This window comes from Oncorhynchus kisutch, linkage group LG18, assembly GCF_002021735.2.
Source record: "Oncorhynchus kisutch isolate 150728-3 linkage group LG18, Okis_V2, whole genome shotgun sequence".
Taxonomy (NCBI): domain Eukaryota; kingdom Metazoa; phylum Chordata; class Actinopteri; order Salmoniformes; family Salmonidae; genus Oncorhynchus; species Oncorhynchus kisutch.
The window spans coordinates 25,588,090-25,612,524 of record NC_034191.2 but is presented as its reverse complement, the minus strand read 5'-3'; the positions used below and the strand labels follow the sequence as shown (position 1 = coordinate 25,612,524).

Sequence of the window (24,435 nt, the reverse complement as noted above, 5' to 3'; positions counted from 1 at the left end):
ACCTTAATAAAAGTAACACTTATTTACGCACGCAATCTGTGCCTGTTTAACACTGGTGCGTAAAATGTTCTCCTTGTTAACCGGCTCTTCAGGTGCGCCTTCTTTAACTGCAAAATCCCCCTCCTTACTGTAAATGCTCTCACCTAGCGCCTAGGAGGACTGGCTATCTATCGCCTCTGCTCCTTTAAGGCAATGAGGAATTAAAGCGGCTGCAAAGGCAGGGGAGAGGGTTATTCTGTAGTGCTCTGAGGCAGCGAGGGTTAGCGCATGGACCAATGCGATTAAAAGGGCAGTGGGAAGATGCGCGTGCTTGCCTCTTGCTGGACGGAGAGAGGTGGTGAAGATGGTCTGACTTCAGCTCATCCGGATTGGGTTTTCATTCTTATTGAACTGAACATTGACTCTTTATTTTAAGTTATTTTATTTCTCACATTTTGATTTCAAACCTGATTTTATTTTTCAGTTTTCGTTTTAAGATGCGTTTTTGTGGATTCCACATCGTTATTGTTTAGGTGTCCCCGTTTCACACCCGGAGATTTATTTTAGTACCTACGGTTGCCCGCGTGCCACTACCCTGACTCAGCATCACACCTGGGCTGCAGGCGAGCACTGTAGCCCTCTCGAGCATCCCTTTGAAGAGCAGGGAAAGTAGCAATGCACGGAGGGCCAGCGTAGAGCTGCGTAGAGTCGGATATCACAGCTTTAACCAAGACAATCAGAGAGGCACATATCCTCCAAGCTCAAAGAGGGGTCTGAAAAGGGGAGAGGAAGAGTAGGCTACGAGAGCACCAGGGAGGGCGTTATAGAGAAAAAAAGGAGGAGACGGTAAAGACATTATTATCAGCAGAGAGTTGGACTGGTTACTACAAGCTAGTAGCAAATGTTTAACATTACACCTGCCACACAAAACATCATTATAGGAAAGCAGCTGTCAAAGTGTGCGGAGGAAGACGAGAAAGCATAGCTTGGGGGGATTGAACGGAGCAGGGCATGTGGATATTGGCTGTTATCTTTTTCCAGAGCATCTTAAATGGTAAGTTTAATTTGCTAATTTTAATGTTCATTAGTTATGTCAGTAATTCAGTGAGGAATGTAAAGTAGATGAGGGGGGTGGAGGTCACCTGTGTTACACATTTTATGGTTGCCAACAGTGCTAGGGAGAGAGGAACGGGAGTGAAATGTGCTTTAATCTATTTGAACTATACGCCACACCATTGGTCAATATTTGATAGATTCACATAAATTGTGTTAAGGCAATGAAGATATTTTTTATGATGCCTTCATTCTTCAATTGCATTTTTCATTGATTGCTGAGGAAATAAATGTATGTTCGTGAGAGGCTTGATAAAGTAAACGTGACCTTAAGGTTAAAACCTTAATTTTTGTCAGAGGCAATTACTATATCGAATTTAATCATTTTTTACATGCCTGGATGTTTATGCCGGTAGGCTATGTCAGTCAGTAGTAGCATGGGCCTCAATAATGACTGACGTATGTTATATACTGGAAATTTGGTTTAACCCCCTTCCCCTCCCCCATCCAAGCTATTTATTTAGGGTTGTATATTTTCAAATTCAATGTAAGGTATTCAAATTCGAAAGGATATTAGACACTTGTAAAAGCTTGATCATGTAGCCTATAATTTGACTCTATCCTTAGAGATGTATGATATTAGATTAACATAGTACATTGATTTTGAATAAATTCATTACTTTCCAGTAAAGTTTTCATTAAACAATGCGATACATTTCTAGCCCGTTTCACAGGTGTGTAGACAAATGAAGACGTGTAAAGAAACAATAATTGTGTACAAAGGAGATAAGAAAATGTTAAGCCACCAGAACCTGATAATGATGCAAAATGGAAAGGCACCCCTGTAGACACTGCAGACAAATATTTTTGTTGTTGTTGTAATTCCTTATTGAGATAATGCTGGTAAATAGATTTGAAAGAGCTTGCAGTCCATATATCATGTAACAGAAATAAAAAAAAACAATGATATTATAGAATATTACACACAGAATTATACTGTATCCTTTCATGTGATCAATTCATATTGATTTGCAACCTAAAGATTAAAAGGACCAATAAATGATAGAAAGACATTCTCTATGCATTCACTTAAAAGGTATGTGGGTGAGTATGTGTGTGTGTGTGTGTGTGTGTGTGTGTGTGTGTGTGTGTGTGTGTGTGTGTGTGTGTGTGTGTGTGTGTGTGTGTGTGTGTGTGTGTGTATGTGTGTGTGTGCGTGTGTGTGTGTATTTGTGTACTGTGTGTGCTTTCATAAATCTATGAATCTGCAATGTGAAGCTGATCGGTGAAAGCAGTAAATGTATACAATTTATTACTTACACAGGATCAAATAAACCATTATTTACTGGATATAAGGGGGTTATGAAAAGGCTGGGTGTGTATGGAAAGGGGGAGACTGAGAAAACACAGAGGTTGAAGAAGGGGGGGAAACGGAAAGAAAATATATCTTCTTACAAACTGTACAAGCTGACAAGATGGGGGCGTTGCAGATATTTTAAGTAAACAGGGTAGAACCTCTGGTTGTGGTTATGTCGTAGAGGGTCACTGAATTTACCGCATCAGGCAAAAAGGGGGAATTGGAGGTTTGGGATTAACCCATTGTAGCACATTGAGGGACATTCATTTTATACCAACGCAGATGTGACGATGTGAACCCAACCCACTTGACAAGAAAATCAGTGGTTCCTTTCTAGTTCCTTGTTTCACTCCACTCCCCTCCCCCAAAAATAATCTTAAATGATACATATTTGACTATCTTCCCTTTTTCCCTTGTAAGGCTATTCTCAGTCAGCTGCTTATTGACATCCAGGTTAGGCTATTCCATCTCTACTCCACATAAAATGGTATCTCCCTCACTCACACTGGCTTCTGTGGAAACTCATAAAATAACAATAAGGATTCATGATTAATCATTATAATTGTACAGTGACATTACATCAACTGTCAGGCCAGGCTGGATCCATATATAGTCTCCGAAGCCTTATATTGGCAACCTAATATAAGAATAGAATAGAGGGTACATGCAAACATGTATTTTATTATTTGGAAATGGCTTCACCCTTCTGTTTTGTTCTATTGTTATCTATGTTATGCCTTTTTGGACGATGGGTATAGAATGCAATTGGAGCTGGAATCTTGTTTTATTTTGCTGCACTGTATTTCATTGTATTCTGTGGTTGGATTTCTGAAGATAGCGATTATCATGATAATGATGAGGTCTGTATTGACTGAGCTGAGCTGACAATGGCAGAATGACGACCTTGTAGTTAATTGTTGCTTTTTAGAGTTAGGTTTGTCTATGGAGATCCTATTAAATTACTATTCTAAAAACCAAATTCGTATTCTAATTCCTAAATCTACAGGTCTATCACATGTTCACTGGCCTGTCTCTATGGAAACCTCCATTATGGGTGTCAGGAAAGTGTGAGTTTGACTAAATAAGGCCAGACACTGGGTGGGTGACCGGGAATTGCTTGTTAAGGGCCCAGCCACTTCCTGTGCCCTTATATGGCATATTCTGGCATAATGATAATTGAGGGAATTATACCTGAATTACACAATAAAAATACAGCTAAAATATATAATTTTTGAGGGAACTGGGCCAGTAGATTAGTTTTCTCTGTTGTAATTAGCCTCCAAATACAACATTCTACAGGTATGATATTTATAAGCCTGTATTCTGGCCTATTTAGACATTGTGCTCTCATATTAACTCCATTTATACATATTATCCTACGATATTGGGATTTTATTTTGAACCATTAAAGCATTTATAAAACATGAATTAATAATGCAATATGGAAATTACATTTTTTATTTATTTTGTGTACTGTGGGTTACCTTTTATAATTTTTATTCAAATTGAAATGTAATTAAGAGATAAAGTAGGCTATAATAGTTATGTTTAGATGGCTGAGGATTTTGCCCTCTAAAAGATGCCTTAAGGCAAAACCAATCCAAGCTCCAATTCTGTTTTTAAATACATTATGCGGTGAGGCAGCTCACACAGGGCCATTATTCATGTGTTGCACGTTTTGTCACAATTGTTTTGAACATTCATTTCAGGACGGATGCCCGACTGAGCATTCTGCTCAATGCATTGTCAATGAAGATTTAATCAAAAGTGCATTAAAGTGGCTTGGAAATACAATGACATTTCAAAAGGTGCCAAATAATTGGTAGGAAAACCCTTTGTTAGATTGAGTTTAGATGTAGTATAATGCTAGCTAGCTAACTAAGATTGAGGGGAGAGCACCGGATTTTAGCCAACTAACGTTAGCATTACTAGCTATTTTTTTTTTACCAACTTTGCTAGCTAATGATGATATTGCCATCTGTCTAAAGTAAAAATGACAACATGATAATCATGGCGAAGTTGTTTACTACTAAATATTTGCAATGTCAATGTATTTCCAGGCCACTATATTGTAATTTAGACAAAACAGTCATTCGCCTCCGTTCAGAATGACTGGGCAGCTTTTTGGGCACCACTATGGCGGAGGGCTGCTTGAGAATGTTCATAGCAATGGCAATTCTGAACGGAGGCGAATGACTGTTTTGTCTGAGGTGTAAACCATAGATTTCAGCACATTGATTGAGAGACAGACCTGAGCAAGGCCGTTTGAGATGGCCTATACCTTCTTTTGTCTTACACTAAGGTAAATAGGTCATGTACACTTCTCATGTACACATTTCTATCTCAATCAAAATGCCCTTCTTTCTCATTGTCGAGGGATGATTATGTACAAAATCCTTTTCAGAAAAGATAGTCCTCGTAGGGCATCTAAATAGCTGCCAACATCACTTAGCACGCCCAGTTAGCATGACAACACATTAGGACCCTGAGAAGGAAAATGCAATGGAGACTGGGGGCAGATTGATTTGACTTAACTTGGCTGAGAGGAGGAACCTGTGTTTCAGGGGAGTTAATATGCTGGGGGCAATTAAGGCAGCGCACTGATTTAGAGATCCATCTGTTCCAGTATAGTGAGGTGCTCCTCTTGTAAGACTTATGCCCTTGAATCCTCCATATCTATTTAAAGATCTTTAAGACTTACCGTCTTTTGGTAGCAGTGGCCTCATGCTGGCAATTGAGGAGGACTTAGATCTAAATCTAAATCAGTATTATTTGTTTAAACCTATTTCCAGTCAGGGAACAGGGTCGTTCCATTTGCTTTCAATCACTTTTTGACCGCACCGCTTTTCATTTGAACAAAATGTTCAATCCATATTTGGCCATGGTAGAAGTGGTAAGAAAGTGACTTTTCCAACTTGAATGACGTAACATTTATGAGACAGATGTGCAGATCATTTAAAAGCTTACAGACAGTTGTCAAACTATTTTACAATTTCTTGAAAAAAACATTTTCAGCCAAAACATGACACCCACACTAAAGAGTATGCTGTGTCTCAACCGATGGCGGACACAACACAGAGGATGTAAAATAGGGTCTAAACTACATTACCGATGTTAAAGGTTAAAGTTGAAAACAATTTTTACCAAGAAATTATATAACAGTTTGACAATCTTGTTTGTAATTGTATTTATTGAACCTTTATTTTACCAGGTAAGTTGACTGAGAACACATTCACATTTACAGCAACGAGCTGGGGAATAGTCACAGGGGACAGGAGGGGAAATTATAGCAAACTCAACTGTTTATCTTTTCCAGTGATGAAGATATGAGGGTCTCAAGGTTGGGTGGGGTATGCTTTAAGCACACTTACATGTTTGGTCAATCAGGTACAAAAAGTTACTTTCTGAACACTTCTACCATGGGCAAAAATGTATAAAAAGTTCATTTCAAATCAAATGGGGTGCGTTCAAAAAGTGATTGAAATCAAATGGAATGACCCAACAGTCAACTAGGTATCCGAGCAGGTACGGTTGACCTACCTATGAAAATGTGTATAGTAAGGCAATAAAATATAGTCACTCTGTATGCATTGATAGATACATATCTGAGAAGTAGATGTGAGTTCAGTTCAAACATGAATTCAGCACTTGTTTAAGGTCAATTGTTCTCTAGAGTAGTTCCCCTTTGAGAGGGTTTTTGCTGGTGAAAAGTGTGAATGGTTGCATTGTTGTTATTCCTGAGGAACTGTTACTAATGGTAATGTCTGATGATGGATACCCTGATGTGTAGTAATGGATCTCCCAGTTCACACATTCTGACTGCATAATGAAGATGCCTACTAAAGATGTTCAGCAACCGTCTTGCAGTCTAATTAGTAATGGGGCATGGGAGACTCACAGGGGTGGTGGTATGTTTCACTGAATGTAAAATCTAATTACAAATCAGACTCTGTATCCTTAAGGATTCTGCTGAATCAGAACAATATAATTGCATGAGCACCATGTAAATGTCTTTCACATTAATATGTTAACTATACTGTTTAGCATCGGCTGGGGAAAAAAGCTCACACAGATTTACGTGTTTGATCAACCGGGCAAAGACATGACATGTTATTTTATGTAATGTTATTTTAAAAGGCTGAGCACTTAGAAAAGTGGCATGGTGAAGGAACAATGAGACTAAAGCAGTTTTTAGAGAACACTGACAAAATAAATACATGCACTAACATTCTACCTATGTCTAATGCACATACTGTGTGTTGAATTAGGACTACTATATATGCGTGGTGTGTATATAGAGCTCAAGTATGATGTAGTGCAACTCATAAGAGTGCAGTGAACAGGACAGATGTTGGAAGAGTGGTTGATGTGGCTAATCAAATCAAATTGTGTTTGTCACATGCTTTGTAAACAACAGATATAGACTAACAGTGAAATGCTTACTTACGGGCCCTTTCCAACATTGCAGAGAGAAAATAGAAATAATAGAAAAGTAACAGCATGAGGAATAAATATACAAAGAGTAACGATAACTATTCACAAAGTCACAAAGATCACATATCATTTTTGAGGGACAGAACTAATCGGTCACTTAATCTAGAACCCAAATGCTCATGCTTTGAATTACACAGCCATGGGAATTAACTGGATGGATCCCTATATGCCCAATGCACATGTTTGCTCTGGTACTGTATGGATGGATTACCTTGGTGACTCTCACAGTGTGTGTCTGGATCTCTTTGAGCTTGGCAGGTTGCTTACATTCCATCTGCTTCCCTTTGTCTTATTGATCTACACTCTTTTACCTTTCTTAGTGTTGAATCTATGTCCTTATCACAGCTAAACTTCTCAATCAGTCATTCTGTAAGATGCAAATACTGTTTGTGTTCACAATATTCAAACTTCATATCTTGATTTCAGAATGCAGAGAAAGAGACACAAACCACAGTGTATGAATGAGCCTGCATTCAAATGAATTTGGATCCGTCACCAATTTGATGTTTTAATATGCAGAGTTGCACCTTTAAAAAGAGGTGGATCATATTTAAAGAGTCCCCAGGAATCAGTAACTTTGTGAATGTTGGCAAATGTCTCATTAGAGTGTTGCTAGCCTGAGCTTTATTATGTGTTGCTTTCCCTCTCTCTATCAGCCTTTCCCCAGAAGTGATTATGCTAATTGCTGTTTGATCAGATGATTAAATTATAATTCGATTAATCCGGAGTACTAAATGCTCTGAATACATTTGCTACTGCTTGGCTGGCTGGCTTTACAGAGCTAACGTTCCCTGTCACACGGCGAACACACAGGAGAAAGGGACAACCCTAGAGGAGAGAAGGAACATTACATTTTTTGGAGGGATGATGTGTAGTGAGGAAGGGGGATAACAAAGAAAGCAAGGGTAGTGACTGAGAAGAGAGAGGAGGGGGCAGGTTGGCTGTGGGGTTCTTTAGGGAACACATGCTGTGCTCCTTAGTGTTAAATAAATATGTTTGCTTTACGGATTGGATGTGATAAATGTTTAATATTTTTATAAAGATTGTCAAATAGGTCTGGAGTATATAAGTGAGTGTGGCACATAGCATATTTAAAGGGCCCTGGTTATGGTGCAGCTAATAAGATGACAGGAGCCAGCTGTTGTGACATTAGCACTGACACACTTCACAACGCCAGCTGTTCATGACTGAATTCTCTTTGACAACAGTGGAATGTGGATCAATGGAAGTAACAACAATATGTGATGACATCACTTCTGTTGGTTTCTCAATTAGTGTTACATCACTGTCTAACAATAAATGGGGCGTTTGCAACATACTTTACATTTGCTACATGATTTATGATCACCTGGGCATCACCTGTTCACCTATTTTAATTTTCACTAGAATTTCTCCTCTACACTGTAGTATGTGTACATTTGCCACCACTCTGGAAGATCCTGTTCCCATAGCGAGCATGCAGGTTGGCAATTATGTATATATGCATGACAACATCATTGATGTCCCTGCACCTTACTGTTTGGTGACATAATAAGGAGTGTTGACCAGTACATGCTATCCCCAGTATGTGAGGCTGATAATTTCTGACCAACAAGAAACACCTCACGGCCAGACCTGTCGTGTTGTAAGATGGGGACCCATTACAAAATACTATTTGAGTAACTGCTAATACTATCAATAGTGCATCATTTATATTCTGAGATATTGTTATTTTCAAAGTCACTGTTGTGTAGTTCTAAAATGTGGAGAATCAATTGTTTGGAATTGTAACAGTAATTGCTTATCTACCTAGCAACTGCTATGTTCTATTCTGATTGGTCAGATTTAGGTTAATTGTTGGAGGAGAACAGGAAGTAGTTGAGTTCATGGATGGCAGTAACTGTGGTCAGTCCATCATTAATTCTTCAGATGTGTAATCTGTCTCCTTCCAGAGTTTGTCTACATAGACAGTCATCCATCCATCCACCATCTAAATAACCATCAAACTGCACTATCAACAGTATGTAATAAACTTAATGACTCTAACTTTGTGTGAGGAAGCTAAGCAGGGTTGTCTGTCAAAATACTGTTGAGCCCATGTGCTCTTCTTGACCTGGGGATTGTTCAGTTCAGTTTAACGCTTGCTACGTTACGTGACGGTTTGTACTGAACGACACATTTCCCCAAAATGCTGCGTTCTTTAACAGCCTTTGAGGTACACTATATGTACAAATGTATGTTGACACCCCTTCAAATTTGCGGATTTGGCTATTTCAGCCATGCAGCCATGCAATCTCCATAGTCAAACATTGGTGTTAGAATGGCCTTACTGAAGAGCTCAGTGACTTTCAATGTGGCACCGTCATAGTGTGCCACCTTTCCAACAAGTCAGCTGCCCCGGTCAACTGTAAGTGCCGTTAGTGGAAACTTCTAGGAGCAACAACAGCTCAGCCACACAAGCTCAAAGGCCAAACAAGCGCAAAGAACGGGACCGCCAAGTACTGAACCGCATAGAGCGGTAAAATAGTCTGTCCTCAGCTGCAGCACTCACTGCCAAGTTTCAAACGGCCTCTGGAAGCCACGTCAGGACAATGACTGTTCGACAGGAGCTTCATGAAATGGGTTTCATGGCTGAGCAGCCGCACACAAGTATTTTATTTATTTATTTAACCTTTATTTAAATAGGCAAGTCAGGTAAGAACATATTCTTATTTACAATGACGGCCTACCCCGGCCAAACACTAACCCAGACGATGCTGGGCCAATTAGGCACCGACCTAACGGGACTCCCAATCACGGCTGTTTGTGATACAGCCTGGAATCAAACCAGAATCTGTAGTGACGCCTCTAGAACTGAGATGCAGTGCCTTTGACCACTGCACCACTCGGGAGACCGAGTGTCTAAGATCATCATGCGCAAACGTCGGCTGTAGTGGTGTAAAGCTTGCCGCCATTGGACTCTGGAGCATTCTCTGGAGTGATGAATCACCTGGCAGTCCCATGAACAAATCTGGGTTTGGCGGATGCCAGGGAGGCACTACCTGCCCCAATGCACCGTGCCAACTCTTTGGTGGAGGAGAAATAATGGTCTGGGGCTGTTTTTCATGGTTCGGGCTAGGCCCCTTAGTCCCAGTGAAGGAAAATCTTAACTATACAGCATACAATGACATTCTAGATGATTCTGTGCTTCCAACTTTGTTGCAACAGTTTGGGGAAGGCCCTTTCCTGTTTCAGCATGACAATACCCCAGTGCACAAAGCGAGGTCCATACAGAAATGGTTTGTCGCGATCGGTGTGGAAGGACTTGACTGGCCTGCACAGAGTCCTGACCTCAACCCCATCGAACATCTTTGGGATGAATTGGTAAGACAACTGCGAGCCAGGCCAAATCGCCCAACATCAGTGGGCAATTAGGCTGAATGGAAGCAAGTCCTGGCAGCAATGTTCCAACATCAGTCAGCTCTTGTGGCTGAATGGAAACAAGTCCCCGCAGCAATGTTCCAAGAGTGAAACAAGTGGAAAGCCTTCCCAGAAGAGTGGATGCTATTATATCAGCAAAGGGGGGACCAACTCCATATTAATGCCCATGTATTTGGAATGAGCTGTTTGACAAGTAGGTGTCCACATACTTTTGGTCATGTAGTGTGTGTTTGATCCCGTTTGGTCGGTGTGGCGAGGTGTGGCCTGATCAATATGGATGTGACCATTAGAAATGGCAAAAAACCTGCGCAGCACACCATACACAATCACCCTCTGGGCCACCATAATCACGCTGTCTTCAACTGGTTGTACAGTACCATTTCTGGTACAAAGGAATCCGACAAAGGATATAAGAAAGATTCAGCATACTATACTCAAAAGGTTCACAGCTCTTTCTTTATTCAACAGTCCAGTGTGACCATGTCCTTCTCATCTAAAATGTTGCCACCCAGCATTGGTCTACTTGGATGTCATTAATTCAAGATGGTCTAGCATCTTGGCATTATCCCTGTAGGTTTAAGCAGTGGTTTAGTTTAGTCTGCACACATTGACTTCCCCTTGCTCTCCCCTCTGCCGCTCACAGGCTTTGACAAGGGGATTAGCTTCAGCTTGCCATAAATACATCATGTTGTTTTAATTTCTGTTCATTTGTTTGTGGAAAGTCGACCCAATATGAAGAAAATGCTGCACTCGAAATTTCTTGAAAAATGTGCAAAAAAACCTTAGTATTCCCTCATTGGCACAGATAGATTGAATCAACCTAGAAAAGTCTGGGCACTGAGGAGGACAATCATTGAGCAATTTTAAGAACTTGGTATTCTCATAAGAGTAGTTATAACAACAATTGTTTTCTCCCATCCATTTGATTGAATATACAAAAGTGTTTGCTCGGTTAATGCCTGTAGACTACAGCAAAAGAGGACCGTGCAAGCCTTCATTATCATCGACGGGGATGTAGTGGAACAGGTTGAGAGCTTCAAGTTCCTTGGTGTCCACATCACCAACAAACTAACATGGTCCAAGCACACCAAGACAGTCGTGATGAGGGCACGACAAAACCTATTCCCCCTCAGGAGACTGAAAAGATTTGGCATGGGTTGTCAGATCCTACAGCTGCACCATCGAGAGCATCACACTTTTTTGTGAATTAAACTATGAGACACATAAACTGCGAAATACAACGTTATCAGAAGCCTGAACAGTGTTATGCGGATGGTCAGTGGTTGGTTATAAAGATAAAATACTTCATTGACATTTCTGATTAAAGGGAATTACTGTAAGGCTTTTAAGAGTATAGATTAACTGATTACTTTCAAATCCCTTCTTTCTTTACCAATGGTCTAAAAGCAGAAATGACTAATTCAGTTTAACTGGCAAAATTAAAAGATTTAAATAGCACTGGTTGCGTCACTGCCTGGTATGGCTACTGCTCGGCCTCCGACCGCAAGGCACTACAGAGGGTAGTGTGTACGGCCCAGTACATCACTGGGGCTAAGCTTCCTGACATCCAGGAACTCTATAACAGGCGGTGTCAGAGGAAGGCCCTAAAAATGGTCAAAGACTCCAGCCACCCTAGTCATAGACTGTTCTCTCTGCTACCGCACGGCAAGCGGTACCGGAGCGCCAACTCTAAGTCCAAGAGGCTTCTAAAAAGCTTCTACCCCCATGCCATAAGACTCCTGAACATCTAATCAAATGGCTACCCAGACTATTTGCATTGCCCCCCCCCCCTCTTTACACCAGTGCTACTCTCTGTTATTATCTATGCATGGTCACTTAAATAACTCTACCTACATGTACATATTATCTCAATTACCTCGACTAACCGGTTACTCTGTACCTGTACCCCCCTGTATATAGTCTCGCTATTGTTATTTTACTGCTGCTCTTTAATTACTTGTTACTTTTATTCATTTTTCTTATTCGTATTATTATTATTATTTCAACTGCATTGTTGGTTAGGGGCTTGTAAGTAAGCATTTCACTGTAACCTACACCTGTTGTATTTGGCGCATGTGACTAATAAAATGTGATTTGATTTGAAATAAACTCTTTCTCCACCCTCTAGTGTTCATATTGCGCAACGAAACAGTATTATTTTTACCCTGGTACTTTTTACTCAGCTGTAGGAGCAGCAGAGGGAGCTGCTATAGTTTGGTATATACTAGTCATCCCCGATCAGATTCTCTCCCTCCTGTTAGTTCATCAGCAGCATAATTCAGACATCAACGTCTGGAGCGCTGACATTCTCCCTACTGAGATATGCTGCTGCTGCCTCCTCTATTAATGAGACATCCACTCTCACCCGTTTAACGCATGAAAATAAGATCTAGAGGTACACCATGGGGCTACGCTTTACCATATCCTACTCCTCTGACATCATACAATGGATCTGTCTTTGCATATCACCCGTGAGCAGAGCAGAGCAGACAACGGCCCCTTCTGTCATGTCCTGGTTAATATTCATGAAAGCAAATTGGGAGACTGTCATTTGGCAAGTTCCTGTACAAGCCCTGTGTATAGCCTCTGGGCAGAAAGAGGAGAATGCTTACTCACATTGGATAACCCCCCTCATTGCCCCCTACCCTGTTTCCTTTCTTCCCCTGTCTCCTGTCTCTGCTCCTGGTCCCAGGCCACCCCCCAGGCATAGCACAGAGGGCTGCTTTAATTACCAAGGGTTCCTGGCTGACAGAGCCTGTCACAGTGCAGCAGCTGCCCGCCCCGCCCCACTCTGCCCCGTGTGCCTATGCCCACTGGCAGCCCTGACGACAGGCCACTGGCTCACCAGACGTGACATGGGTGCCCTATAAAATACTTGGACCCAGTTGATCAATCCACCCTCCCAGACTCTCTGGATTTCCATATTTTCTCTGTCTCTTTTTCTGCTCTCGATGTCTGTCTGTCAGATGAGCTCATGATAAAACGATGGTAAAATATGGAATAGCACCCATGAATGAAGCACAATTTAAACAGTAAACTTCCAAGCAAATGCACGACATAAACTGTACATGTGGCTGTATTCATTAAAGAAAGAGGCAGTAAGGGGTTAAAGCATGCATGTTGGTGTTTGTCCCATCAGCATCGATTACACGTTGAATTAAACGAAGCGCCTCGGTAGTCCTGAAAGCCCTCTGTGATGGCTGATTACACCTGCCTGTCAGCTGATGAATTCTACTGCCTTTGATTGATCAGCTTCACTCAAAGTGTGAATATTCATATTTATGTTCATTTTCATGGTAAATGTGTTATGTAAACATTTCCACACTGTACCTCTATGTTAATACAAGGGGCTGTTTTGTGTGCAGATAATAATCATGCTCAGCCTTCCATCCAAAAATATTCCATCTTGATGTTCGTCTAATCGCAACACAGCAGTTGCATAATGACAGCGTGATTGAGAGTTATTTTCATATTAAAATGCGAGAGGAGCCATTTGGTGCTATGGAATATTGATGCTAATTGGCATCATTTAAATATGGAAGTAAATGGATAATATAATAGATTACAAATGATTGTTGTTACTCTCAAGTGGTACACTTTCAGATTTACTGCTCAATGATGGTTTTCATTAGATGTTTTCATATTAGCAGTGTTGTTTTATTTTACCAATCTAGTGCTATGATACCACTTATTGAATGGAATGATTAAGATATCATTCTCTGTACATATACATTCATTATTTCATGCACTGCTCTGTTCAGTTGCTTAGGAATTAAACATGCATTTCACAGTAATTGTATACTGAGAATATTCCCAGGTGCATGTAGCTACAGTACAGTAGTTGCTAGATATGTGGACTTAACACCAGGCATCATTTGCCCCTGGCATAAACATTCTCCTTGTTTGTTTTTCATGGTTGGATGCCCATCTCTGGGCTATCTAACATCTACAACGTTTACAAATCTAGGAAATGTAAATCTGTTCGGGGATATGTTTGTGTGTATAAAATGTTCCTGATTTATATTCCCAACTGGAATCCTCCCCCCCTTCTCACTGAAAAAGACAGTGGCAATGAAGTGGCCTTGTCTTTTTTCTTCTCCCTCCAGCTTTGCTGATAGAAACAAAGCTTGGTTAATTATAGATGGATATAATACATTATTGAACAGTGTCACTTCTTTCGTCTTTATGGTTCAGCCCATGAAAAATTATGGCAATTACAAATGACCTCTGTGGTTATTTAGTAAGTGGTTAGGTTTGAGAGAGTTGTTCGGGCATGAGAAGCATGCCCCTTAGTGAGGCCTCTGAGGAGGTTGGATGAACCCTTTGTAGAGTAACTCATGTAGAGCTGCTCCGTTAGGAATGGGTGTAGCAGTGCAGTGACATGGTACTCAGTATGATTAGATCCACAAGGACCTTTGACTTCTCTGCAGTTGGTCTTATCAAAACAATCTTTGTTATGACTACACGGTGCTAAATTGAGTCGCTTTTATGAGATTCAAGTTGAATTAGTCGTGTGTACAGGATACACATGGTATACACCGTCCAACACAATGCTTACTTGCCCGTTCCTTCTTGACAATGTAACAACAATAAGAAATAATAAAATAGAATAAAATGAACATAAAGTAAATAAGGCTCAGTAGAATAGAGGAAATATGCCGGATGTGAAATATGCCATACTGGGCCCACTGTCGCTATTCCCATTTCTTTTCAGTACTCAGAATACAAGCTTTTCAAAATGTCACACTCCTTTGATGTACTTCTCTCCAGGCATTTACTATTGTGGCATTTTCTGCTTTCAGTGTATAGACTGCATGTGCAAAACATTATGAACACGTGCTCAGGTGGACCAGGTGGAAGCTATGATCCCTTATTGATTTCACTTGTTAAATCCACTTCTATCAGTGTAGATGAAGTGGCCAGTATCCCTGAATGGGCCAGTATCCCTGAATGGGCCAGTATCCCTGAATGGGCCAGTATCCCTGTGCAACGCTTTTGAGTCAAATTTAATAGAACGTTTTGTTGTTTGGGAATTGTATTGAACAGTGTTTTTTCTGTATGAAATGACTATAAAGGACTTCTTGTGTCGCTAGTGTTATAAATCTAATGGGTGCTGCATCTGTTTTCGTTCTCAGCAATTGGCTCAGATTGCTCTTGATAAACCGCCAAAGATCTGTAACACTGAAATATTTGAGACAGAGAATTTTAGAAGGCCGTCAAATATTATATTCAACATATCTTACGTTTTATCAATGCAATTGGTATTTTAATGTTTCTAAAATATGAACATCACCACCAATTATTGATTAATTATTTAAGACACCTACACATTGATGATTTCAGAGGATTTTTCATTAAAATGACTTGGCACACCTACAGGTTGGTTTTGATCTCTCCCTCATGTCTGAGGCTGTATTATCAATATGCCACAAGGAAGGGTTCTACTTCAGCCCCAGCTGCAAAAGGGAATGAATTACAATTTGATATGACTTTGATGTATTCTTTTCAATTGAGTCTTTAAAGCAGCTACACACCCACACATAGCAATAAGAATTTCACTCCATTTAAAAAGATTTAAACAGGCACAACCTTGATAGAACTAGTCTTTTTTTCTCTCAATCAATGTTATTTATTTGTTATTGGGCAAATCATGATGGGCTTCAATGTGTAACAGGTGCGTTTGTACTTCGTAACTCTCCTGCGTTGTGTTTTTAAAGAAAGTCCAGCCAGTGGTCCCAGGTGATTGGTGTTTATTCTAACAATAGACACAGGGAAGCCCATTAAATGTGTAGAACAACAATATGTTGATGGCTGTAGATTCATGATTCATCTGTTAGCATGGAAATAACTGTGAATTAGCAGAGAGCTAATCTGACCATTACAATAAGAGCATGCAAGCTAACTCACTCTTTCAACAATAACATAGAAAAGTACATCCCAGCATGCTAGCTAACTCACTCTTACAACAATAACATAGAAAAGTACATCCCAGCATGCTAGCTAACTCACTCTTACAACAATAACACATGTGTATATTATATTAGGAAATGTACACATTGGAAATATGGAAATAGATTACAGTATTTCAGAACGTGACCTACAGCTTGCATGTCAAAATCAGACTGGCAAGAATTGACGTTTCCAATCTCCCCCTTTCTGCAAGCGTAGCCAATGACATTACCACTTATTGACATCTGACTTAAACCAACCAATTAGAATACATAACATTAAATACACATTTCTGCAGTGGCAAGTGGAAACATAATTAACTGTGTTACAAATGGATAAGCCTAGGTCCATCATAGACAACATTCAAACCTTCCTGGAGCTATGTTGCAGATGCTAGTACCACAGAAACAAGCTAGAATCAATCAGAGATAGAGGGAGGGAGCGATAGAGAGAGAGAGAAATCAGTGTCCTGGGTAGACCTCTCTGCTGGAAGTCATGGGCGTCACGCAGCTAGACTCAGGATACCCCTAAGTGTCTGTGAAGCATGTGTGGGTGTGCGTCATGAGTCATCCCTATCGTCTGTCCTCTGTGTGTACGACTGCCATTGACAGATTGATCTATCTGAGGAGGCTAATGCTCAGCTAGCGCCTTCATCACCTACTAAGGAATGAGCTCAGTCACAGCCAGGGATTCTCTCAGGCCGACTCTCTGCCATAGAAATACAGTTATGGATGAGCCACAGGTTATACAGGATTGTGTTTTCTCCCAGTTCGTTCTTTTCGTTAATGCCTTCTACAGTAAATGGGGTCAATTGATAAGTCAGAGTGGCGACCATTTGATACCAACTTACTTCTGGACTGAACAGACTCTCAAATCAGGGTAGATCAATATGGAAGTTTCGATAGAAATGTATAAGTGCTGACAGATAATTAGTTCGTTCTACATGTTGGGATCTTTTGGTGTCTGTAAAATGTATTATGCGAGAAATGGCAGTGGAAATACATTTGTGCACAAATGTTGATATAATAATCATGATATCAAAGTAAACTTGGATGATATGGCGTGTGGTGCTTCCACTACGACTCGGAAAACCATGCAGTTTCTTAGGATACAGATTAAATAAGTTGTGATAAATTTCACAGCGTGGGGCCTCCCGGGTGGCGCAGTCGTTAAGGGCGCTGTACTGCAGTGCCAACTGTGCCATCAGAGACTCTGGGTTCGCGCCCAGGCTCTGTCGTAACCGGCCGCGGCCGTGACCGGGAGGTCCGTGGGGCGACGCACAATTGGCCTAGCGTCGTCCGGGTTAGGGAGGGCTTGGCCGGCAGGGATGTCCTTGTCTCATCGTGCACCAGCGACTCCTGTGGCGGGCCGGGCTCTGTGCGCGCTAACCAAGGTAGCCAGGTGCACGGTGTTTCCTCCGACACATTGGTGCGGCTGGCATCCGGGTTGGATGGCGCTGTGTTAAGACGCAGTACGGCTTGGTTGGGTTGTGTATCGGAGGACGCATGACTTTCAACCTTCGTCTCTCCCGAGTTGTAGCGATAAGACAAGATAGTAGCTACTAAAACAATTGGATACCAATTGGGGTAAAATAAAAAATAAAAACATTCACAGAGTGGTGAATGTTCATGGTGCTGAGGTTTATGCTCCTTTCATATCGAGGGTCATGGCATGATGATCAATGCTTGACTGCTGTTTGACCCCCCCACCCAAAAAATCTTGCTCTTATCCATAATAATATCATCATGTAGACTAGCCTACCTGCACAGCCTGTCCACACTGTATCTGAGAGCTGTTGACTAGAGAGCACGTACCAAGACCAGAGTAGCCACATTTGTGACAAAACTATCGGTAGAGTTGCAAATGTGACAGAACTATCGGTAGAGTTGCAAATGTGACAGAACTATCGGTAGCGTTGCAAATGTGACAGAACTATCGGTAGAGTTGCAAATGTGACAGAACTATCGGTAGAGTTGCAAATGTGACAGAACTATCGGTAGAGTTGCAAATGTGACAGAACTATCGGTAGAGTTGCAAATGTGACAGAACTATCGGTAGAGTTGTAAATGTGACAGAACTATCGGTAGAGTTGCAAATGTGACAGAACTATCGGTAGAGTTGCAAATGAGACAGAACTATCGGTAGAGTTGCAAATGTGACAGAACTATCGGTAGAGTTGCAAATGTGACAGAACTATCGGTAGAGTTGCAAATGAGACAGAACTATCGGTAGAGTTGCAAATGTGACAGAACTATCGGTAGAGTTGCAAATGAGACAGAACTATCGGTAGAGTTGCAAATGTGACAGAACTATCGGTAGAGTTGCAGATGTGACAGAACTATCGGTAGAGTTGCAAATGTGAAAGAACTATTGGTAGAGTTGCAAATGTGACAGAACTATCGGTAGAGTTGTAAATGTGACAGAACTATCGGTAGAGTTGCAAATGTGACAGAACTATCGGTGGAGTTGCAAATGAGACAGAACTATCGGTAGAGTTGCAAATGTGACAGAACTATCGGTAGAGTTGCAAATGTGACAGAACTATCGGTAGAGTTGCAAATGAGACAGAACTATCGGTAGAGTTGCAAATGTGACAGAACTATCGGTAGAGTTGCAAATGTGACAGAACTATCGGTAGAGTTGCAAATGAGACAGAACTATCGGTAGAGTTGCAAATGTGACAGAACTATCGGTAGAGTTGCAAATGTGACAGAACTATCGGTAGCGTTGCAAATGTGACAGAACTATCGGTAGAGTTGCAAATGTGACAGAACTATCGGTAGAGTTGCAAATGTGACAGAACTATCGGTAGAGTTGCAAATGTGACAGAACTATCGGTAGAGTTGTAAATGTGACAGAACTATCGGTAGAGTTGCAAATGTGACAGAACTATCGGTAGAGTTGCAAATGAGACAGAACTATCGGTAGAGTTGCAAATGTGACAGAACTATCGGTAGAGTTGCAAATGTGACAGAACTATCAGTAGAGTTGCAAATGTGACAGAACTATCGGTAGAGTTGCAAATGTGACAGAACTATCGGTAGAGTTGCAAATGAGACAGAACTATCGGTAGAGTTGCAAATGTGACAGAACTATCGGTAGAGTTGCAGATGTGACAGAACTATCGGTAGAGTTGCAAATGTGACAGAACTATCGGTAGAGTTGCAAATGTGACAGAACTATCGGTAGAGTTGTAAATGTGACAGAACTATCGGTAGAGTTGCAAATGTGACAGAACTATCGGTGGAGTTGCAAATGAGACAGAACTATCGGTAGAGTTGCAAATGTGACAGAACTATCGGTAGAGTTGCAAATGTGACAGAACTATCGGTAGAGTTGCAAATGAGACAGAACTATCGGTAGAGTTGCAAATGTGACAGAACTATCGGTAGAGTTGCAAATGTGACAGAACTATCGGTAGAGTTGCAAATGAGACAGAACTATCGGTAGAGTTGCAAATGTGACAGAACTATCGGTAGAGTTGCAAATGAGACAGAACTATCGGTAGAGTTGCAAATGTGACAGAACTATCGGTAGAGTTGCAAATGTGACAGAACTATCGGTAGAGTTGCAAATGAGACAGAACTATCGGTAGAGTTGCAAATGAGACAGGACTATCGGGAGAGTTGCAAATGAGACAGAACTATCGGTAGAGTTGCAAATGTGACAGAACTATCGGTAGAGTTGTAAATGTGACAGAAACACATTGAACGTTTTATTTTTATTAGGGACATGAAAAGTTAAGCCAAAAAGTACATTTTGTGTGCACTACTTGTCATCACATTGATTTGTATCCTCAACAAGTTTGTTTGTTGCGAACACAACACTGGTGGGAAAATGCACATTTTCTTTATGCGGATTTTAGAATATTCACCTGAAAATCTGGCGCCAATTGGATGGAAACCAAGCTATGGACACTGGATTCCCACATAATTACAAAAATTTGAATTGGTAGCCTACTTACACAATTTTCTGTCCGTTTGGTTTTTAGTTTTTATTTGTGTGTGTGTGCGTGCATGGTTGTGTGTTTGAGTGTATCTCTTTGCGGGTCAAAGCCCCTGGAGCAGAGAGAGGGTGGAAACCATTGCGATTTGAAACCTTGTTCGAAATTTATGAAGTGCTAAAATGTTTTATCCACAGGGAGGCCTAGATAGCTGTCACTGGTAAGCCATTTACTGCTAGGCACTGACACCAGACAGAGATCCAGAGGTAGGCAGCAGGCACAGGGCCATGCTCAGCCAGGGGAAATGATACACTGAGTGTACAAAACATTAAGAACACCTTCCTAATATTGAGTTGCACCAAGATTTGCCCTTAGAACAGCCTCAATTCGTCAGGGCATGGGCTCCACAAGGTGTCGAAAGCGTTCCACAGGGATTCTGGCCCATGTTGACTCCAATGCTTTTTCACAGTTGTGTCAAATTGGCTGGATATCCTTTGGGTGGTGGACCATTCTTTATACACATGGGAAACTATTGAGCATGAAAAACCCAGCAACCCTGGCACCTACTACCATACCCAGTTCAAAGGTAAATAAATCTTGACATATATTATTATTTTATCTTGCCCAGTCACCCTCTGTATGGCACACATACAGAATTCATGCCTCAATTGTCTCAAGGCTTAAAATACTTATTTAACATGTCTCCTCCCCTTCATCTACACTGATTGAAGTGGATTTCACAAGTGACATCAATATGTCATGAAAGAGCAGGTGTTCAGAATGTTTTGTACACTCAGTTTATACACCACTCAGAAATCAACCACCTAACGATTAGCACTGAGCCAGCCAACTGATGCTAATTGGTCCCACTTCGTGTTTCTCTCCCTTTCAAGGGAGCTACATAACGACACACACTTTTACATCATCAACACTCCTTTCCCGCTTGTTGCTCTCCTGCTCAACCAAAGCAGCATATATGTTCAATGCTGTGTATGAGCAAATGGCCTCACTTCAGGGCCTGTTAACTATAGATTTAAGAAGAAAGTTAAGCAAAGTTGCTATTCCTCAAAAAGGTTTTTGTTTCTTATGTTTCACCTTAGGCAAAAAGTTGCACAGACAGTGCTGTGGATCCCAACATTTCTGAATGGGAAGCCTTCCCTGCTCTGCTCTGTGTGCTTGGGCCACTGTTCTCTGTCTCTCTGTGACTTACCTGCTTGTGGTCTCAGTCAACCTTTACTGGAGCTCCATGGAATCCTGTCTACCTACAGCAATAGCCAGGCTAATGTCTGTCTGTCATGTTGATCCCACCCCCCTTAGACCACTGCACCACCCGGGAGGCCTTTACTCACAAACTTTATCTGAAAGTTTCAGTATTTATTATTTTAAACCCAAGAACATGTTTTAGAACAGTAATCTCAGTTGGAAATTTGCTAACATGATTGCCATTGCTAGTTAGATAGCTAGGTAAATCAGTTGCCTAGCAACAAACATCTTAAGAAGACATGTAAGAAGATATTTGAGGAGTTCGTAAGAAAATCATGAAATCTTAAGATATTGTTGAGGAATTGCACTTACAAATTATTTGATCAACTTCTTATCTTTTTTCTTAAGCAGCTTCTTAAGTTTTTGCATAAGAAGTGTTTTGTGAATCTGGGCACAGATCCATAACAAAGAATTCACTTGTCACTTCATCATGGCCAAGTAAACAACTACTGTCTTGATGTATTTAGAAGTAAACATACATATGGATCTCAATTTGACAAGTATTGTCGCAGCAAAATAATCCTGCAGCAACAGGATTTGAAAGATTAGTCACAATTGTAATACTGTTAATATAACCGTGTGCTATGAATTCCAAGGTTAGTACACATGGTTTTGAATTTATGTAAATCATGAAGCTCATCTGCATTTTCTCAGCGGGAAAATTATTAGCAACAAAAAAGTGATCAAATTAAGATCCTACTCCTGTAGTATACCCATTCAAGTCAGTTGTCTTGTCATCTAATGTTTTTGTACTCTTTGTTCTTCTCTCTTGCAGTTTTTAGTGAAGATCTACGTTCCAGCTTATATTTTGTCAATGCATCTCTGCAAGAGGTAGTGTTTGCCAGCACCACAGGGACCCTGGTGCCCTGTCCCGCTGCAGGGGTGCCCCCCGCCTCGCTGCGCTGGTACCTGGCCACCGGAGAAGAGATCTACGATGTGCCCGGGATCCGCCACGTGCACCCCAATGGCACCCTCCAGATCTTTAACTTCCTCCCCTCCAGCTTTAGTAAGCTGATCCATGACAATACCTACTATTGCACAGCTGAAAATCCTTCAGGGAAAATAAGAAGCCAAGATGTCCACATTAAGGCCGGTAAGTGTTTATTTTAAATAGTAGCTGTTGTTGTTGTCATTCCTTAATTTCTTCTTGTATGTATTAATTTGCCTTTGCCAAATGCCACCCCTCTTGCTATCCTCAGTATTTCGGGAACCCTACACGGTCCGGGTGGAGGACCAGAAAGCCATGAGAGGCAATGTAGCGGTCTTCAAGTGCATTATCCCTGCCTCCGTGGAGGCTTACGTCACTGTCGTATCGTGGGAGAAAGACACAGTCTCACTATCCTCAGGTAAGACAACATTCGTATATATCTTGGTCAGAATTTTGTTCAATTCCTTGCTTGGACTCTTCAAATCAGCTATTGGATTACAAGTTCAATGGAATGATTCGTAGGTGTAGCTAGCAAAATAAGATTTGTTTACACAGAGTTTACCCAAAGTTTCTGAATGGGAAGCCTTCCCTGCTCTGCTCTGTGTGCTTGGGCCACTGTTCTCTGTCTCTCTGTGACTTACCTGCTTGTGGTCTCAGTCAACCTTTACTGGAGCTCCATGGAATCCTGTCTACCTACAGCAATAGTCAGGCTAATGTCTGTCTGTCATGTTGATCCCACCCACCTCGATTGGAACCATTCATTGCACAGGTTGATATTGTACATTAAACGACAACTCTCCTGTTAGACCATTAACCAACCTCTGGGCAATTTTGCTTTATATTGTGGGACATGTTTTCATGACATTTTAAATGTGTTTGCTCAAGCACAAAGATCCCTTCTGTGATCCATGTCTGTGTGTACTGGTTGCTAGTCGAGGTCTTTACTGTTTCTGCTCCTGTACGGAGATATGATATGGTCTATAATGACTGCACATGAGTTTTGCAGATTCAGACAAGACTAAAAAAGGGTGCTAGCATCTGGGAAACCTAGAAGTCATCACTTTTTACTGTGTAACATGCATGGCCTTGAAAAGTAGTATGGAAAGCGGAATTTGGACTTTTCTCGTTTTAATTATGTGCTTAACTGTATAACACAGGGCAAGTTTATAATAGCTTGTGGGTTTTTAAGTGAGTTTAGGTCATGCAGTATTGTAGTCCTATGGAACCTTTATTTTTTACTACAAAACAGCCAGGGTGTTTTAAAGGTGAATGCGTAGGAGCACTGATGCTTTATCATCACCCAGTTCTTAGGAGTGCTTTTACATGCATTAAAAATCCCCTAGATGGGATTGTTCCCTGTTTATTCCAATAACTATCAAGCCACAGGAGGCTTGTCAGAAGCATCAGTATCATGGTCAGGATCAGTGCTCTTTCCTTGCTAAATATTTGACGATGTTCTGATACATGAGCAAATGCGCACCTTACACAGTTATGGAGAGGGTATGTTTACTGCGTATGTTTACAAAGTGCATTTAAAGTTGTGTGTGTTTTATTTCTTTACCAGGGGTTTGATCCCAGGTTGTGTGTGTGTGTGTGTGTGTGTGTGTGTGTGTGTGTGTGTGTGTGTGTGTGTGTGTGTGTGTGTGTGTGTGTGTGTGCGTGTGCGTGTGTGTGTGTGTTTGTAAATGTGTTAGCATGAGGTTCTCAACCAGGCCTGGAAACAGAGAAGTTTGACCTAACCTATTCTTCTCTGAGGGTTGCCAACCCTGCCCTCTAAATTTTTCATGAAAGAAGACTTTGTCTCGGTGGACACAAAATAAAGCTACCCAACCGCTGTGCTAAATGATTAATCTAAGGTTTTCGTTTGGGAACAGTTACATCAAGCACAGATCCTCAGTCAGACTTTCTATTGGAATTCAAAGACTAAAACACATTCCACACACAACAGATCCACCTCAACCAGGGCCTCTGATGGCAGTTATTATACATGTTGGTTTTTAATGTCATGTTTACAAACATCAGTATTAGCTTCCAAATAATAATAATTATTATAGATTTGGACATTTTATT

The 24,435-nt window shown here is 41.0% G+C and overlaps 1 protein-coding gene across 3 annotated transcripts in view; it reads left to right on the top strand.

The window, feature by feature from the left end:
- Window positions 1-231: 231 nt before the first annotated feature.
- The window catches only part of LOC109909172 (Down syndrome cell adhesion molecule homolog), a 135,166-nt gene continuing 110,962 nt past the window's right edge, over window positions 232-24,435 (top strand). For all 3 annotated transcript variants that reach the window (XM_031796261.1, XM_020508167.2, XM_031796262.1), the window contains exons 1-3: window positions 232-1,033; window positions 22,213-22,530; window positions 22,637-22,783. In XM_031796261.1, the coding sequence (XP_031652121.1) occupies window positions 991-1,033; window positions 22,213-22,530; window positions 22,637-22,783 (508 nt within the window). In that variant the 5' untranslated portion in view covers window positions 232-990. The remainder of the gene's footprint in view (window positions 1,034-22,212; window positions 22,531-22,636; window positions 22,784-24,435) is intronic.